Source organism: Sphaeramia orbicularis, chromosome 20 (genome assembly GCF_902148855.1).
Source record: "Sphaeramia orbicularis chromosome 20, fSphaOr1.1, whole genome shotgun sequence".
Lineage (NCBI taxonomy): Eukaryota > Metazoa > Chordata > Actinopteri > Kurtiformes > Apogonidae > Sphaeramia > Sphaeramia orbicularis.
This window is the reverse complement of record NC_043976.1, coordinates 20,562,302-20,581,357: the sequence shown is the minus strand read 5'-3', so window position 1 is coordinate 20,581,357 and position 19,056 is coordinate 20,562,302. Positions and strand designations below refer to the sequence as shown.

General features: G+C 42.5%; 1 protein-coding gene across 4 annotated transcripts in view; it reads right to left on the bottom strand.

The window, feature by feature from the left end:
* The window catches only part of sulf1 (sulfatase 1), a 37,623-nt gene extending 18,968 nt beyond the window's left edge, over positions 1-18,655 (bottom strand). For 2 of the 4 annotated variants that reach the window (XM_030123076.1, XM_030123077.1), the window contains exons 1-5: positions 18,322-18,655; positions 4,496-4,791; positions 3,766-4,005; positions 2,912-3,063; positions 120-289 (exon numbers count right to left, since the gene is read on the bottom strand). In XM_030123076.1, the coding sequence (XP_029978936.1) occupies positions 120-289; positions 2,912-3,063; positions 3,766-4,005; positions 4,496-4,670 (737 nt within the window). In that variant the 5' untranslated portion in view covers positions 4,671-4,791; positions 18,322-18,655. The remainder of the gene's footprint in view (positions 1-119; positions 290-2,911; positions 3,064-3,765; positions 4,006-4,495; positions 4,792-18,321) is intronic. The other 2 variants (XM_030123078.1, XM_030123079.1) reach the window with 2 other exon arrangements.
* Positions 18,656-19,056: the final 401 nt, after the last annotated feature.

Below are 19,056 nucleotides of genomic sequence, written 5' to 3'. Positions count from 1 at the left end.
GTTAATGACATGAATCCCAAGTAACAGCAGTACAGTATAAGACGGTAAATATGGGCTTTGAAATCGTTTACCAAACCCTGCTGAGTGTGCGATATAATCTGATCCTGAATGTAACTTACATGTGCTGTGAAGCATTAGGGAAGAGCTCAGCGTACTGAGGCGCTGAATCTTCTGGGCCGTGTGGAGCAGCGTGGCTGATGACCATCATCACCGGGCGGTGAGGATACATCTTCTTGGACATACGGAAAAAGTTGATGCTGTCGTTGGTGATCAGATCTGTGAAATAGTCCTGGAAAAGGAGATCAAATAACACCATGAATACCATTACTAGGCGTTGGTGGGCTGAAAAAGCTTCCAGAGAAAGCTCAAAGTAAAGGTCTGAGAAAAATGCACAAGACGGGCATTGATAAAGTCGTTTGCAGCAACACATTCAATCACCATGACATGTTGTTGCTGTTGCTTTTCCTCGTCCAGTAATTTTCAAATAAATTGAGAGGGCCAGTGGGGATATGAACCGGGGCCATTGAGTACACTACAGTACCAATCTGACGAGTCAACAGCTGGCAGTCTGCCTGTGTGTGTAAATGTGAGAGAGTGTGTGTGGCTGTGTGTATGTGTGTGTGTGTGTGTGTGTGTGTGTATACAGTATATGGACTGTTGCCTCATCAGTGAATCTCTGCACTATTGAATGTGACACCTCTTGATGGTGAGACAAGCCTGGTGCTCTCAAATGGTATGTTGTTATGACGGCTCCCACCCTCTGCTCCTCTCTGCCTATTTAATCCATCCTCTTTCATCAACTTGGCTTCATTTGATTCTATTCATTTTCCTTTAACATGTCTCCTTTTCTTCCATGCTTGCTGGTTTACCCAGGCACATGCTGATATAATGTAACATGAATCAGACACAATAAATTCTAAAGATAGAAGCCTCAGGCATCACCAAAACAATGAACCACAGTGAGTGATGAGTTGTTTACATTAGATAGGAAAATCACAGGGTTTCTAATTCTCAGTCCTCTGTTCATATTTCCATATAATGAACAACGAGTGGTCTATCATGACAGTGCGGCTTACTGTAAAGGACTCAGACACAGGAAATGTGAAATCATCACATTAAAAACACACAGGCATGACCTTCTATTATGCCCTGGTGTTTTTTTTTTTATTTTTTTTATTTGTACAATAGATCACACCCTGAACTAAAATCATAATAGCATTTGCCAAGTTGCTGTCAGTAGATTAGCCATTCTACCTGCAGTTCTGGCATGTCACGGTTGTTGCCTGGCATACAACATACGGAAGGGAGTGCCAGGTTCAGAATAAAAGAGTAAAGGGTGATTTCCCTGAAATGTCAGAAGTGGGTTTGGCCAATGCATCCTGTCTCTATTAATAGGCTTTATAGCCAGGGCAGCTTTAATGGCCTGGCGCTGCACATGCCTATGAAGGCTGGTGATTGCGTGCACATGGCAAAATGTTGCCATACTTGTCTCGGTGTTGCCAACTCTCCATAATGTGAACCGCTGAGGGTTGTGGCAGGTCAAAAGGAAGTGACAGTGTCATGGAGAGTAGCATGCCAAAAGCTATGAAATCTTAATAGAAGTAAATGCTTAAATGTCTAATGATTCCGTGATCATTTTGTAGCTGATCAGTCATACGTGACAGTTACATAATCATATATGTTGTTGAGAATTACATGTTTTCTAGTTTTAGAATCCATATGTTTTGACTATTAATGCAGTGCACTACCTACTGTCTGTTTATTCAAAGATGCTTGATCCCTTATCATTTTACATTAAGACCTGATAATCCGTACAAAATCATCCCTCAGGCTATAGTGTTTCAGGCTGCACTGTGTCTTTACATTTATGGACAAAATCCTTAATCAAAATCTCATACAGAAGTTCTTTGTCAAAGGCCTCAACCTCAGTGAACTCATCCTCCTACAGATGGAAAATCTGATGGGACCTAACTGAATGAAATCACTGGGCAAGTGCCTCATCAAATCACAAATGACTTTGTGAGCCAGCTGCAATCTGTGTGGAATACCGCAACCTTCTCACCCTGTAGGAGTCTAAAATCGTCCTAGTAGTCACAGGTTGATGGTTTTTGGCAGTCAATTGCAAATAGTGTGTCCATTTGGTTTGTAAACCACAATCTGCTGACCAAGCCCATGTCCTGTAAACACTTTGGCCTCAGCTTGTGGGTAACTTTACACCTCAGTCCAAGTTGGCACAGGGACAGCAATGCTAACATTTGTGTGCCCATCTTTTGGGCAGTCCATCTTGAAACTTGACATGCATCCAAACTATAAGACCTCCTCATAGATTCCTCATGTACCCAGGACTACTCTACCTCGGAAGATACTGGCATGCTGCTGCAAAAACAAACTGACTGCTCTTATAAAAACATTTGGGGAAGATTGATGACTGATGCCAACCAGAGGCACAAAAAGACAGCATTACCACAGTGTTGATTTTCACAGTCAGACAGTGGCAAACTGAAATTTCCCCTTTTTAAAATTAGGTTACTACAGCACAAAATAGTTTTATAGCAAGGCAAAAAGGAGCAGACGAGGAAAGAGACAAAAACAAGTGGATGGTTGGATTTATCACAGGTTCTCATAAAGATGTTTCAGTTTTACAGTTTCTAAATCTTAAGGTAAGGTGCGTTCTAATAAAGGGATACTGCAGAAAAAGGAGACGCCAACCCAAGTCAGCTCATTCCCTTTAATTCTCCTATGAGAATTCCTGCCAGCCTGGATCATAACTGTGATAAGTGAAGTGTGCCACTGTCTGTATTTATAAGTCAACTGGAACCTGCAATTTGTCAGTCTTTATAATAAGTCATAGAGGGAAAAACAAATGAGTGATTGAGTTAATGGTCCCTTTTTAGAAGTTATGGGAACATACCTTGGCATAATCAGCACCGTGTTTCTCCTTGTAACCATTCCGACAGACAGTGTAATTATAGAAGCGGGAATTTTTGATCAATCCAACCCATTCTCGCCACCCAGGTGGAATGTAGCTGCCATTGTACTCGTTGAGGTACTTGCCAAAAAAGGCTGCCGACGAAAGGGAGAAGGGAACACATTTGTAAAATACAGTCAGAGGCTACTAGTGCATTTTCATATGTCTATACATCTGAGGGTCTTGCTTCCATGGGCTGTGTGAGTTTATCTATGTGTGTTTTTTTTTTTTTTGCTTTTTTTTTTTTTGCTTTGCTCTGTTTTCCGAGCCTTCACTGCACAGCATTCTCAGATAGGCTGGGCAAGGAGCCAGCCTGTCCCAGAGAAGGCTAATTGCAGGCTAACGCATCAACTCGAAAACCGCAGGCCATGCTGCAGCCCACAGGACCCCACTGAGCTGCCCAGTCCAACGCCTGCCCATCACTCACAAAGACACTGTCTGATGAGACATGACGGCGACCTGGCACACTCACCATGTTTGCATTTCTCACAGCAGACAGACAGACAGGCAGGCAGGGAAGTGGAGTCGAGCTTACAGTAGAATGTGCAATACAAGTGTATAGAGAGGTGCCAGGAAGACGTTTATGCTACATTTGACAGACAGTGTCTTAACCCCAAACCTCCAAAAATGAGATTTTTTGACAATTCTGACATTTCACATTTGACATTTGTCTGTATATAATACCGAGAAACCATCACCTGAACTTTATTATACTTGAATATACAAAAGGCCTCTCATGCTTATCGTCATCTTATCATAATAACAGTATCTGTGTGTGCACGTGTTTGTTCACCTACCTGTTCTGTAACCAGTGTTGTTGAGGTAGACAGCAAAGGAACGTGGCTCATGCTGAGCTTGCCAGGAAGGGGAGGAACAGTTCTCATTGTTGGTGTAGGTGTTATGGTTGTGGACGTACTTGCCCGTCAACATGGACGATCGTGAAGGGCAGCACATAGGTGTGGTGACAAAGGCATTGGTGAAACTAGTGCCTCCATCTTCCATGAGTTTACGGGTTTTATTCATCACCTGTAAAGACCCTGAAGAACAAAGAAGGAAATTCAACGATCACTTAATTTGGTTTACGTGAAATTAATAATGCTAGAAAAATGGATTTTATCAGTATGTGGCATATGTTGGTCTGAAAATGAGATAAGATTGATTTAAAATGGAATTATGTTTAGTTCATTTTTGCAAATAAATAGAAGCCAATCTGAATCGATTATTTAATCTTTTGTGAGTGCATCCTGTGAGCAGCAAACTAATTAGAATTCAATAAGTTAACAGGCCAGATGGCCAGTCTGCTCTGGCTTATGGCCTCTATTTAATATTTCATGTGTGGAGAAAGACCACATAACTACTGATTCAAATATCCACAAAGACACAAATGAGGGGAGAGAATCACAAAATCTAATGCAAGAAACAGTGTAAAGAGAGATTTATTTTTTAAAGGAAGGAAGAAACAGAGCCCAAATGAAAAGTAAATAGAGCCCAGAATTCCAGGAAGACCAGGAAATGTGCCAGCCTTACCCAACTCAACATCCTGGTCGTCAGTCATAATGAGGATGATGTTGGGCCGGATGTTTCTGCGGTCTCTCTGGATGCGACCCCTCAGCCCCTGAGCCCTGGTGGTGGTGAAGGCAAAGCTGCCTGGAGCCCAGTCCAGAGACAGCAGGGCCAACCAGGCCAGCCACTGCATCAGCATGGTGCCCGAGACAGCAGACAGGATGGGTAGATGGGAGGATTACTGGAGAGATGGAGGGAGGGAGATGAGGTCCAGCCAGGCCACTCACTCACACCCGCGTTGCTCTCGTAGCCGTGGTTGACTTTGTCAGAAGGAGAAAACACACAGAAATTACACCAAGGCACTGAGGGAAAGTTAAAAACAAGAAACAAAACAGGGAGTTTCAAAGCAAAAGACCAGAAGTATGACATTAAATTCTTACAGAGAATGCCGATGACAATTGCAGATTCCCTTTAGGAACACTTAAGCATACTAAACAGATCAGATCACAAATCAAACCCAAACACAACAGTTTATCCATAAAAAACAGGAGCCAAAAAAGATTCCTCTGAGATTTATCCCTTGATGCTTCAAAGAAAACTTAACCAACAGTTCCAAGATATCTAACTCCATCAATACTCTTCTCTGACAAGCTCCCAAATCACCTCTCCTCCCCTCAAGTAGAAGAAAAACAAACAACTAAATCACAAGAACTTCTGAAAACATTTTAAGCAACACAGGAGCACTTAAAATCTATAAACTCAGGTCTTACCACAGACAGTCCCACGAGTCTCATTGTGCCTGGTCTCCTCTGTATTACACTTTACTTTTCTGGCGTTCTTTCACTCTCTTCTTCTGTGTCAGATAACACACACTCGCGCAAGGGAAGTCTCCATCTCTACTGAAGAGCTGTTGTTCAGCTAACTGTGCTGAGGACACACCATTGGCTGCCCGCGCTCAAACACCCACAGCCACTCACCAGTGTGAGCCAATCACAAGCCACCTTCCACCTGTCACTCAAAAGTCAACCCCTGGTGAGTCAAGCGTGACGGAGGGCTGGTAGGGAGGATGGGACCACACTGGGGGGGAGGGGGTTAGGGGGCATGGGGGGCGGAGAGAGGGTTCCGCTACATTAACCCCAGTGCCACTGTCGCCAATCACAGATTACCACTGAGTCATCATAGCACTTTGAAGCCTCTTGCTCACTTATGCGGTTATGGTCGGTCATAAGTCCTTCCGATATAACAAAGACCGCAATGAATTTTACATTTGTGCTCAAGCCCCAAATAGGGCTGCCATGATAAAAAGCATTTCAGCTGGCAGTTATTAGTCATACAAATACATGTAATTGATGATGTATATCTCTTTTGGTTTGTTTTTTTTTTCTAATATCATATAAGCCATTAATTGGCAATGAAAAACAAAATAAAATCAAGCTTTATAAAAGAAAAATTACACAAAACAGATTTTTTGTGTATAAGTTAAATATACAAAGCTTATTACTGAAATTAACAAAGAAATTACACCAACAGAATTTAAGCACAGAAGCAAAGAAATATCATTAAAAGAGTGTGATTCATATCTCAAATGGTGCAAAATGATGTTAGAATAGTGGAAATGAATAGATATATGAACAGGGAGTACAACTAGGAAGAACTGCAATAAGGGGATTAAGTGATAATTGTGCGATTCGGTCACCTCACTGTCATCAAGAAGTTGTGTTGGTTCAATAGAATTCCAAATACAGCTCTGTTATTAGTTATATGAGATGAAGACATACATTTCATATTGTGTAGCAACAATATCTTATAGAATGGCTTCTAGGTATATGATGAAGCATGACGCTGTAATAATGAGTACTCCATCACTGCCTGGAAAAAATGCCTTATGGACAGCAATCCAACTGAGTGGCACCATACTGCTCTCTATTCAGAGTTAATGGCCTGAAAACCCACGCAGGTCTATGACACCTGAGCCTAATCAAACCCCACTGGGTGGCTCCGCCCTTAACCTCATTTCCACAAAGGACCAGCCCCAGTTGGTGAATGGTAAAAAGTCTAATTGAAAAAAAAAAGCCTCATTTATGATGCAGCACACGTAATAGAGGCCTCTCAGGATAAACATATTAACATTTTTAAGGGGTAATATGCAAATTATTTGTGTAATTAATGCAGTGTTTTGTAATAATGCATATGTTTTTCTTTGCTCAGACAGACACATTGATAAGGAGAGTGTCAGACAAAGCTTTAAGAATCCTTTGGCCTGTTATGTGTTCTAGACAAACAGTGTCAGGGCCAGCCAGCCAGTCATCGAGACAGTCCTATGCAAACATTGGCGGCGTTTGGACAAACACCCCTCCAGCGCAGGGTGGCAGAGTGCACAGAACCTCACATTGAATTACACACAACACAAACTACTGTACAAACATATGGTGACATGCAGAAACTCATAAGACACTCGCACACAAAGTCTTCCACCCACAAAAACACATTCTCCTGCTGTGAGGGTCCAAGTCCTCCTACATACATGGGAAAGCTTCCCAGAAACAATACTAGATGCGGCGCAAATGTAAACTCAAGTCTCTAATTCTGCTTCAAGCTGTGGAAGACCTGAAATCCACTGTGAGCCGATCAGCCAGCTAGTGTAATGTTAGCGCCCAGTGCAAATTCAATTTTACATGCCAATGGTTCCCAGCAATAGTCTCTTCATGCAAAGAAAAGAAGTGAGAAAACAGACAAGAAGGTTCATTGTGGAATCAGATACAAACCTTGTGGTGCTGATGTGGTTAGGTATAGTGGTATCAATAGCTACACTGTCTGGAATGACTGAGATGGCAGGGCTAATAAAGTGGCACACATAATGACCAACGGGATGTAGATTAAAGTTAGGCAGGCAGCTGCTGCCGCAAATGAGAGCAGGCCTCTCCTTGTCCTTTGGGTTACCTCTCATCCTAACTCAATATCACCTGATCCACTTTCTGTCCTAGGTCATCTGAAGTTCATTTCTGCGCAGTAGGATCTCTACAAACTGAACCTGACCCAGTGTCCTTCGCAAAGTCACTCCTGAATGAAATCATGACTGTGACTTATTAATTTAGTATCCTCAGCACCCTGATGTGACACATGGGACAGAAAGGCACCAGAGGAGATGATCTGCTAAATAATAATACCAGTGTGTTCTGACCGCTGACTGTAGGGCAGAGGTCAACAGACTTTAGCGGGCTGGCTACCTATCATATCACTCGTTTCCTGTTTAAATGTTGGAAAACTTAAATACATTTCCCCTGAGGATATGGCAAACTCTTTTTTTTGTGCAACTCAAAAACAATCTTGAGTGTGCTTCAGTGAGAATGTGTGAGCGTGTGGAAGTGTTTTGAGTGAGGGGAAATATGTGGCATTTTCCACTCTGTTTACCAGTTGTTTGAAAACTGTCTTTGCAGCTGGAAGACTGTTGATGACAGAAGCGAATGTGAACTACAACTGTAAAATTGGGGGCTGGAAAACATAAACAATGAGCTAAAGATGCCATAAAGCTCAGCTGAGCAGAGGTTGCTCAGCTGAGGAGAGCAGCAGAGTCAGGTGACACTTATCTGTGTATTTAACACTGTAAGTAACCCCATGACATACAAGTTGTTATTCTTCACTAATGCAAAAGTATTGATTGATTTTTGTTGCTTATTGCTAGTAACAGAATCCCAAGTGTTTATGCTTTGTAAACATACTTGACAAAGTATTACCCAGCACTCTTAGCCTTGAGGTACACTTAAAGATAACTGCCATAACAGCCAGCATATGCAGCTCTAAACATTGCTGAAAGTGTTCAAAACTAAGAAGCAGCTGTAAAGACAAGAAACAATACAAGGGTTATTTTACAGTTTGCTTCCAAATCCCTCCTCTGATACTACCATTGTCCAAAATGTGAGTGAAAATACTCATAGACACCATCATGAGAACACTCCATGACATGAAAGGTTCATGTCATTTCACAAATGAGTCATTTTTATATGTCATATGTCAGACTTCTGCTATACATCTGCAGAACACACAAGAGGTCTTTATTCATAGCTGGAGTGAGGAACTGGGGAGCACAGTGTTTCTTCTTCCTCATTGTTTTGGAGGATTAGCACTAATGACCCTTTAAATGAGCCTTTTACTGTACCCATCGTGGTTAAGCTGGGGGCAGAATATTGGGGATGGATGGGAGGAACGTTAAATGCCCAGTGGTTCAAAGGACTGAAACAAAAAGGCTACTATGGAGTTTTCAGACTCACAGCTGGCAGATATATAAAAGATGTGCAATTTTCAGATTAATGGCCATCAACACCAGTGACTTTTAGCACATCTCACCACCCTACTAATCTTTGCTTTCATGATAGTAAAGGTTTTTTCCTACTTTAATTGCAGAAAACAGCTCTTTCACTTACTCTCCTTTGGCACATGCAGCATTGCTCAGTGATTCGGTATGGTTCCACAGACAGCTGTGCTTTGTGCGCAGAGTAAAGCTGAGCATAATAGGGCTGCAGCTTGTGTAACCATGCAGGGCAGCACTGTTTGGCTGGCTGGCAGTTGTGCCCTCCAGTTAGGGCCTCAAACCACACACCCTGCTGCACCCTGACCCTCCTCTGACCCGAGTGGTAATATGGCTTTGATGGTGGCTTGTTTAACCTAACCTCAGCAACCTGAGGCTACCCACACACAGGGGTTAAGAGGGGAAACTCAGAGGGAAGAAAAAATTGAGAGGAGGGGGCTTTGAGGAGGAGGTATGAAGGTAACAAAAGTCTTATAAAAGCCAGGTTCTGATTGGCCTGCATATTCATTTCAGCACTGGCTAACAGGTTGCATCTGGCTTAAGTTCTGTTCAGTAAGGAGTGGCAGTTCTTACATTTATCAGCCGTCACTGAAAAACAGCAGACGTACCGAGAAGACATGGAGGGGAAGTTGTGCGTAAATGCACACTGACTGATGGCCATGAATCCATAAATGCCGTAAAACAAAGTTAATGTCCACTGATGTGTGCCTGCTCTTGGACTTTGGATCTTGTTCAAGTTAACATGAGAGTTTGGAGGTGAGGGGGTTCACATTCCCAAAAACAAGATGCAAGTCAAACCCAAACCAGATGCAATGCCCCACTAAAGTAAATCAGTCATTCATAAAGGGCTTTGCTGTTAAGGACAATGGCCATTTCAAAGCACATCAAATCCCCTCTTATTCCTGTCCATTCTCCCCTGCTCTTTCACTCCCTCTCTATTTGTCCAGTCCATCTCTAAGGCGGCCAAGTTACAGAGGAACAATGCTGAAGAGAGGGGAATGGCATAGTTTGAATTCTACTGGCTGTTCTGTGACTATAGGCTGCATGACGGGCAAAAACGGCAAAGATCTCTACATACACACAGGTACAGATAAAAGAAGCAGCTGTTGACTTGAATTAACAACTCTTTTATTATACATTTTTATGATTTTATTATACTTGCACAGAGCTTCTGTAACACAATACTTTCCCCTGGGATTAATAAAGTATTCAGATTCTGGTTTAGAAAGGAAAGGTAAAGAATCAAAGTTGGATCTAAATTTATTCCTCAGACCAGTGTCCTTTTTTAGTGCAGTCTGATTGCTCCCTCTCCAATTCAGAGGGGAAAAAACGATTATGGCGAAGCCTTAGATTAATATTGAGGTTTGTCCAAATATTTCTGTAATCCAAGGGAATTTGGCTGGTCTGTTGCCATGAAGACTGACGAGGGCCTTTTACACTGAGGAGGGCCTGTGTCAGGGGCCGCTGTGCCCGGCAGGCCAAGGGCAGAATATTGTACCCACCTAGACCTGCCCGTCAGCCACATGGAGCCCACTGAAGGAGGGCTCTGTCCCACTGCACTCACTTGGCTGTGGGTACGCACTGGGAAAAGGCTCAAACCTTGGTGTTTTCAGACTCTTAACTCCACTGATTTGTTTGACCAAAACACCCAAATTGGTGTAGGATATAGGACAAAATTCCAGTGAGAAAACCTAGCACAAGGCACAGTGAAGAGAAATCACTGGCTCTTTGTTCATACATGTTTATGGCTACCTAAGTCTTCACTTTGACAAGCGAATTCTCAATCGTCTAATGGTGCATGTTACGACTATAAAACTTCAGATGTTATAGTCTGAAATGATTCCCATCCACTGTTATGTGGTTATGTTTGGGGTGCATGCAGGCCACTTTAATGAAGAAGAATGGCCTTAATTGAGTGAAATGTGAACCTGGACTGGCTATTAGTTAAACCTCTCTCAGACCTGGTATGAGACCCTTTGTAGTGCCAAGGCAGCCAGGCCACCCCATCAATATTACGGATGCATCTTAGTGTATAATTAAATGAATCCTGGTTGCAAGGACTTCAAAGTGGAAATGATTGCAGGCCACCAGGTGGTCTGTTGGAAACCATGAGGAGTTTTGAGCCCCCTGTGTGGGAAATGATTGTAACACACAAGGTCACTTCAGAAATGGGGAAAAGTGCCTGTATTTATTTGTGTCTGAGTATGTGCCTACATGTGGTCTTGAGCTGAAGGTGGTGTGTATGTAAGTGTTTATATCCTGAATGAACACCTTTAAATGAGCCCTATAAATCTAAATGAGAGCCTCATGATGGCAACACTGACAAATGGGGCTAAGTGTCACTCAATGACTGATATTATCATTACGCCCAGTGCAATATAGGAAAGAATGCACAGGCTGAGAGAGAACTTTTCGCAAACCACCACTTAAAATATTGATTTTTATTTGTCATAAATGTTCTTTTCTTTCATTACATATCATATGAACTATAACTAAAATGTTAGATCCTTATATATTTTATCGACTAGTCATGACCTTCCAAGAGGTTTGCTTTTCAAGTTAGGTTCAGTTTTTACAAGTGGAAAAGCATATTGACCATCAACAGGGTAAGAAAAAAAGAGAAAGGGGGAAAAAAGCGAAAAGGGGAGAGAGGGGATGTGAACGCTGGGGGAAACCACTCCTCTGATTTACTGTGATATGAAAACATGGAATCACAATCAGGGGATAAACGGCCATAGTTATATGATATGAGCCTACAGCAAGCACTTTCTTGTTAAATCTATTCTAAGCCATGAATGGAAACCATTAGCGATAGACGACCTCAGATGAATAAAATACAGCGCATTTATATTCCTCTAGCCACTTTCTTGTCAAAACCCACACTCCCATCAGAAACACTCTATCAAACTGTAACAACTCCAGAGAAAGTCAGAGAGAGAGAGAGAGAGCAGAACATACTGCTCACTCACGGGTGGCTTTCTTGTCTTTTTGACACGTCAAATATACCCCAGATAAATTATTCCTTTTACCACAAAAGAGAGCTATGGCAAATTGCTTCAATGGGTTTCCACTGAGGTAATTGTCAAGAATAAAGAGATTGACTTCTTTTCCATGAAATCAGCAGCATGGTGGCACCAAAAGAGAGAAAGAGAGAGCGTGGGTGAGACCGAACAGGAGTTTTTTAAATGTTCAACCTCGGCAGCTTACCAAGTTCAACAGTCCCGAAAGGTCAATGACTACTGACTTGAGAAGTGTGACTAGAATCCCATTTCTTGTATAACATCAGCACTGACAAGGAAAGAATACTTTGTTGCTGGGTTTAAGCATGGAAAGTAGGAAGGCTTTAGGGAGAATGTTTCTAATTATTTCTAGCTGATAATGAGTGTGACAGGAGGCTAAATCAGTTAAGACTTATTGCACCTCAAAGAAGCAAGCAGCAACAAGATAACTGGTTGTTTTGTCTGTGAAAAGGCCAAATTACATCAGACTAACAATATACATAATTACTGATTAAAAGATTCCAATAACTGTCCAGAGACTGAGCTGATAAACCAAAACTATCTACAAGACAAACCTTGCTAAAACTATGATTTACTGTTGCAATAATGCTGTCACACTGGCATGCAGGCAGCAAAGACAGGGCCAAGTAAATACCAACATGTCCTTCTAGTCACTTGTCACTGCCAAGTGACCAGAACATGTTTAATGTCACAGAAATAGTGCACGGAGACAGCAATTGCTCAAAGGAGTGTGTTAAATGTGAGTGAGCATTCAACATTTAAATGAAATTCCTCTAATTATCTGAGTACAAGCCAACTTCATTCCAAGGGGCAATCATTAAAATAAAAAATTTCCTCAGGGTGAGGTGGTATCGACTCAGTCAGCAAACCCCTGTTAAGTATAGTCCTGCTGCTGGCGCTTGAAACTAAACACCCCTAAAATGTGGAGCATGTGTAGGCATATTCTCTGGAAACCGTAGACAAACATAGATCATGAGAACCAGCCTGCGTGACCCTGGATGCTATAAACTTCTCCATGACTGTGACACACCAACACGATACCACTCATAAAAACTCTATTTGTCCGATTGCACCTGTGCCTGCTCAGCACTCCCCTCTGTCCATGCCTGTGGGCGCATGTGTGTGTGTATTTGGATATCATATACTCAGTGTGTCATTCACAGAAACAGACCGAGTACAAGTCAGTCAGACTTGAACACAGACAGACACGTAACCTGTAATTTGTACACAGGGGAGCTCTCCTTTCCATTGCCTCTGGCACAGTGTGTGGCTTTCCAAAGCATGCAACAACGTCATTTGTAATTTAATTAACTTTATCCTGCCTGGTTAAAGAAAAAAAAAAATCCAAATCTCAGTGCATTATAAAATGAACAGAATATGATAGCCAGTGAAAGACTAATTATCTTACAAGCATAAAATAGGAAGCTTGAAATGCTTTCACTCCTTTACATTTAAGCCGGAGTTGAAGGAATGCAGTCAATTCATCATCCCTACATGTTCAAGAGACGGGTGAAATTTCTGCCAAACTCAGCTGAAGTTGCTCGGGGGGCAATTCAAGGCAAACAAAGTGAAGATATTGTGTGTCGTGCAAAGCTGGACCCTGTCAGGATAAACAAAGTTGCTCAACCCTTAATACCACTGTTCATCCTGCCGTTCTGCACCCACATGGCAATGTCAAGCCGTTCAAGTAAGGGCAAACAGGACCAGAGGCGGCCAGCAGCACATGGCCAAGTCCACACATACAACCACTTGTGCATGCACACACATAGACGTACATGGGCTGAGGAGGGGAGCGCTGGCAGAGGCTGAATGTGTTTGCCCGCTCCAGGGGAGAAGGAAAGAAAAGGAGCAGAAGAGCTGAAACAAACGCATGCTGGCTTCTATTAGTTGAGCTGTGGAGCGGGATGGAGGGGTGAGGAAACGTATTCATTCCCTCTGCCCCCCCTACCCATTCCCATCCCTCCAACCCTCCCACCCCATTATCTCCATTCTGGAAAGGCGGTGGATGAAAGGGACAACCCCCCAGTGGCAGCACTTCTCCCTCCAAACTTACGCCGACGCATTCTGACGGCTGCTTAATTGTACGTGATACAGGCAGGGCCCTTTCTCTTTCAAATCTAAAACAGATTGCTTCTCCCTGGGGAGGGGATTATTGGACAAGAGAGATGACAAAGCAGGGACAGTGCAGCCCTCTAGGCGGTGGAGAGCGGAGGGGGGTAAGCTTGTGGAGAGTGTGTGTACACGTTTTTCTATGTTTCTCTTTGTACATGCTTGTGTCACAAGAAGATTAAAGTCGTGTCCATGTGTTTCAGACGGTGCACGTGTGTGTCACAGCACAAGACGTGTGCTCAAGATGTGGCCTCTGCTCAGGATGCGATCATGGATCTTCGGTACCCTTCAAACTCCTTTTCTTCCACTCTTCATCACATTCACACCTCCCTTTTACTCATCCCTCTTTCTCTTCTTCCTCTCATGGCGGCTTCCATCCCTCTTCCACTTCCCCCTCTGTGTCTCTCTTGACCCAGCTTTCCCTTTCTCGCTCTTAAGCCCATGCTGCATCTATTTGCAGTGACATTTGAACAAAAGCTGCTCCGGACATCACAAGAAAGGCATTAAAATCCTCTTTCTCTCACTTACGCTTTATTCTGTAATGCTCACTTTTAGCTGCTAACAGCAATCCGTCATGTTCTGTCCCTCCGTTCAGTCGCAGGCCTTAAATACAACAGCCTGGTCAGGGGTCATTCCCGGCTTTCACTAAGTAAAACCATCTACTGAAAACTCTGTAAATCATATCTCTTCTTTACAAAATACATATTTTCTTTCCAACTAGTCATCAAGGCCAAGTCTGAGACAAAGACAATAGGAAAATACCAGACACACTGAGTAAAACGCTGTGTCCGGTTTGCTGTTCTCTCTTATGTGCGAGTCAGAAGGAGGCATTTACCCCTAAAATGAAAGGCTGAGCAAACACTTGGGGGTGCTATTGTGAGCTCCAAATACCCCAAAATAGAACTATGCATTGTGTGTCTATGTCTATGTACATCTAGATAAGTTTCCCTAGAGATGCTGTGTGTTCAAGAGAGAACACATCTTTTTTTAAGGACTGCATTTGAACTGGAATGCCAAAGACTTCAGTCCTATTGACAGTTTTACAATGTTCACAGCAGGAATGTCACACCTTTATTCCACTTCAGCACTCTGTATAAAGATGTGCAAAAAATAGAACAGGAGACACTGTTGTCATTTAGTCATGGAGATGAATAAACATCTGTGTAAATGGAAGAACCAGCATTTTCAGGTGAGGAGTTTGACATTTTGAGGTTATATGTGCAACCCACCAGCAGGGGATAGAAAAGTCGGTCCACAGGGACTGTGGCTACTGCTGGAAATGTCTGAATTGGGACAAAAAGGAGGTGTAGGAAATACTTACCGTCCAAGCAGAGAATAAAATCTCCATTATCGTTTTGAGAGTAAAATCGGTATGTTCATACTTCGGATGCATATATCAAACATCACAATAGACGCTGCTGTGTCATGCCTCTGATTCTGGAACAGCGGCCTGCGATCTAAAACACATCGGGGCAGTATTATACCGGCTTTGTTTGGTTCACTGAAAACAGGCAAAGCCGGAATAATGAGGGGGTCTTCTTAAGAGCAATATAGCGGAATCTCTGTTTAAAAAGGGCTGGTGTTTGATCAGTGAGGACAACAAAGCGACTGAGAAAGTGGCTGACTCATCTAAAGATAGCCTTTCTTCTAGAACCCACATAAATGAAAGCATGCCAAATGCTCACTGTTCAAATACTGGTCATTTGCAGTGATAGGACTGTACAATCTACTCTAACGCTACTATGCAATCAGGCTAGTATAAGGAACACTGTCATTAAGCTGAAGAGATAAACAAGTGCCGGAGGAGAGGGTGGTTTAGGAAATCTTTTCTTAACATGCTCACACACACGAGAACACACACAAACCATAGTTATGCTCCATCATATTTTGCATTTTTCAGAAATCAAAATGCATGAACCAACATTCCACAAAGGAAAGATGTTGATAATACCAAAATAATGCATTAAACTGTCAGAGACTTCAAATAATCGTATGCAATTTTATTATAATGTGTTCATGCATAATTCACCAGAGCCGAGATGCAGTTTTTCACAATTTCAATAGTCTCAACTCCTTTTATAGTGATACTTGTTTTCTCACAAGGAGTACTTAACGGCACGAACAAGACCGCATCCAAAAGAGAAGCTTATAATGATAGAAATCATAAATCATAAACGAGACTTCTTTGTACCGACTTGTTGAGAAAGTAAACAGAAGCATGATAACTGTCTGACTCAGGTCAAAATTATGGAGCTGATTAGGATATGAGATGTGGAGTTAATGATAAAAAAATAAAAAGGTGTGTAAAAAAAAACAAAAAAAAAAACCCACAATAATGTCCTGAAACACCAGAGCTCATCAGGGAGTACATGTGTAGTGCTTTGTGCAGTTGTTACAATGGTTTGCCATGAATGTCCAAGACTTTTTTTCATCAGTTGAGATGTATGAAGTCATGCAAGATGTCTGGGAAGTCTCTGATCCACTTTGGCTGGCATTTAAAGGACACACACTTGTACAAATAATGAAAAGCACAGACACTACCTCTTCTTCTTCCTTTACGCACAGTCAGTGACTACACTTATCAGAAAAATGAATTCCTACACTTATTGCTTTCTTGCGCACACAAATACACAAGCACAGTAGATTCAGATGATGGCAGAGCTGCTACTGGAACAACGTTTGTCTTGGCAAGCGTCTACCCCCCAGAACCTAATTATTTGCAGCAGCTGCTCATGCTCTTGTTTGTAGCACACTGAAGCTAAACAGTTTAAAGGATCTCCCTTCTCTTGTGAGCTGGCAGTGTGCGCTGCATTTAAAACATCCCAGAGTTACTTTGCTATGCTCTGGGTAATCAGAAATTGAATCTCAACGCCGCGGGGCAAATTTCAAGTGAACAGAGGATTTACGGTTCAGACTTGTCAATACTTAAGTTTGGAGTTTGAAGGTTCTCCATCTTACTACAGCGTCGGCATTCAGTTATGCAGAAGCACTGCCAATGCACTGAAATGTAAACCAGTTAGCTTTTGATTGATTGATTTTATGGTAATTGTCTTTGTACAAGCAATCAGCTTTGAAAAGGACCACAACATAATTTTGCCAATTAGAAAAACTAGGTCAGCAGACAGATTTTGCAATTTTTATGGACTATTGACTGAAAACAGTTACTCAGTATAAAATACAAGTCAGATACATCCCTAATGTCATCTCTGAAAGTAAATAAATATAGACAACATTCAAGTGGATCTGCTGAAAACAAAAAACACCAAAAAGGAAAATGTACTCGTCAAATACTGCGACACAGGCCTGAAAGTGTGTCCCCCAGGCCTGATCGACTTATGGAGCCAATTTTTTACATGAACATCTCCACCAGCCTTAAAGCAGCAGTCATCACAATCTATTGGTGGTTGTGTTAAATACTTCGAGTAACAAGCAGGAAGTGTAGCTACGGCTGGTTTACCAAGGTAAACACAAATTCACACAACAGCAGCTTTCACCCATACAACCTCCTTCTCCTCTCAGCCCGGCTGCTGTCCACACAGCCTTTCACAGCTGCACAATCTCCATTTGCAAACACCTCACACACACACACACACACACATATACACAGTGCCCGGAGCAAGGTAAAAATACTATACATCATATTCCCACTCCACTGGCAAGTTTCCCTTCTCACTTGAGTTGAGTTAAATAGCTGAAGTGAGGTGTGCATTCCCAAAGTCTCTGCCTCTCTGCTCAGCTCTGACAGTTTGTCCGGAAAGCGCTCTTCAGCAGCTCATCCATTTAGAGTATGCTGACATGATCTGCCAGAAGTGCACTCTGAATTAGATTTATGAATAAACTTATCTGGGCTGAAGTGATGGAATGTTAAATGCCACATTGAGTTTAGGCACTGTAAAAAATTGTGTTTTAATTTCCCATTAGGGGAACTGGCAAAAATAAATAAAACTTTACAGATGATGGATTGTTTTCTTGCAGATTGAATAAGAAAATTAGACAAAATTGATTCAAATATAAATAATAATAGTGAATTAGTGAGCTTTTTAAAAGGTGAATTCACAGTAGTTATATTTCACTTGCATTCAAAGAAAAAAAAAACTGGAAATTAACAGATGGGTGCTTATGAATTGGGAAAAAATGACATTAATGGAATGTGCTGCCTTCTAATCCCTTGAGACGGAGGAATTTGCGACGAAGGGAATTCCTGTCATTCAGGGGGAAAACTATGAAGTCCTGCACACACAGAGCCCTGCTGTACAGATTCACTGCAGAAACAGCACCGCAAATCCTCACTTCCAGACTCCCACTCCTGTGTGCAAGCTGCACCACAAATGCACCACAAAGTACCGGCAGTGCGTAAAAAGGAGAGGATAAATAGGACAAAAAAGAAAAAGAAGAATGACAAAGTTGTAAAGTACCTGGTAGGCAGGAGAGCAGAGTGCTGGCCGAGTGAGAGGCAAGGCGAGGATTCCTCTGAGAGTTTTTCTCCTCGCGTTTCTTGACCGGGTCTCCCTTTTGCGCATAGAGAGGTTTGCGCGTCGGTGCCTGGATTTGGGGTTGGAGAGTAAGGGGGGGACCACACAGCTCCTGGAAGACAACCTCTCTCCTCTAATCCTCTCTCCGATGTGATGACACTCTCTAACCTCGACCATCTGTTGAAACACGTCCCGGAGCAGTCAGCACCGCACTGTGTCAAGAACCCCACTCCCCTGCCCAATCACAGACCGGCTGCTGGGTGGCTCCGCGCTGCCAGGAGGCAGGGACAAGGACACAGGGAGACACACACACACACACACACATACACATGCAGTCACACATACACACAGACACTACGAGATGGAAGCAAGAAAACCCCCAGTCATCGTAACCTGAGAGGCAGAGTAGGAGGAAGGAACAGAGAGTGAGAGGAGTGGAAAGAGAAGGAAAGGGAGGGGAGAGAAAAAGAGAGAGAGCATGTTCAAGAGGAAAGTGCACATACACTTTGTCAAGAAGATGGGGATAAACTCTTATTTCTCTTTATATTTTTGCATGTTATTGCACCCCACACACATGCATATATAAACTTTAAACTCTGTGTCTGACCCCCTCCTTCCTTCCTTTCCTTCCTTCCTTTCCTTCCTTTGCAGCTACAGAGTATGTGGTCCTAAGAATCA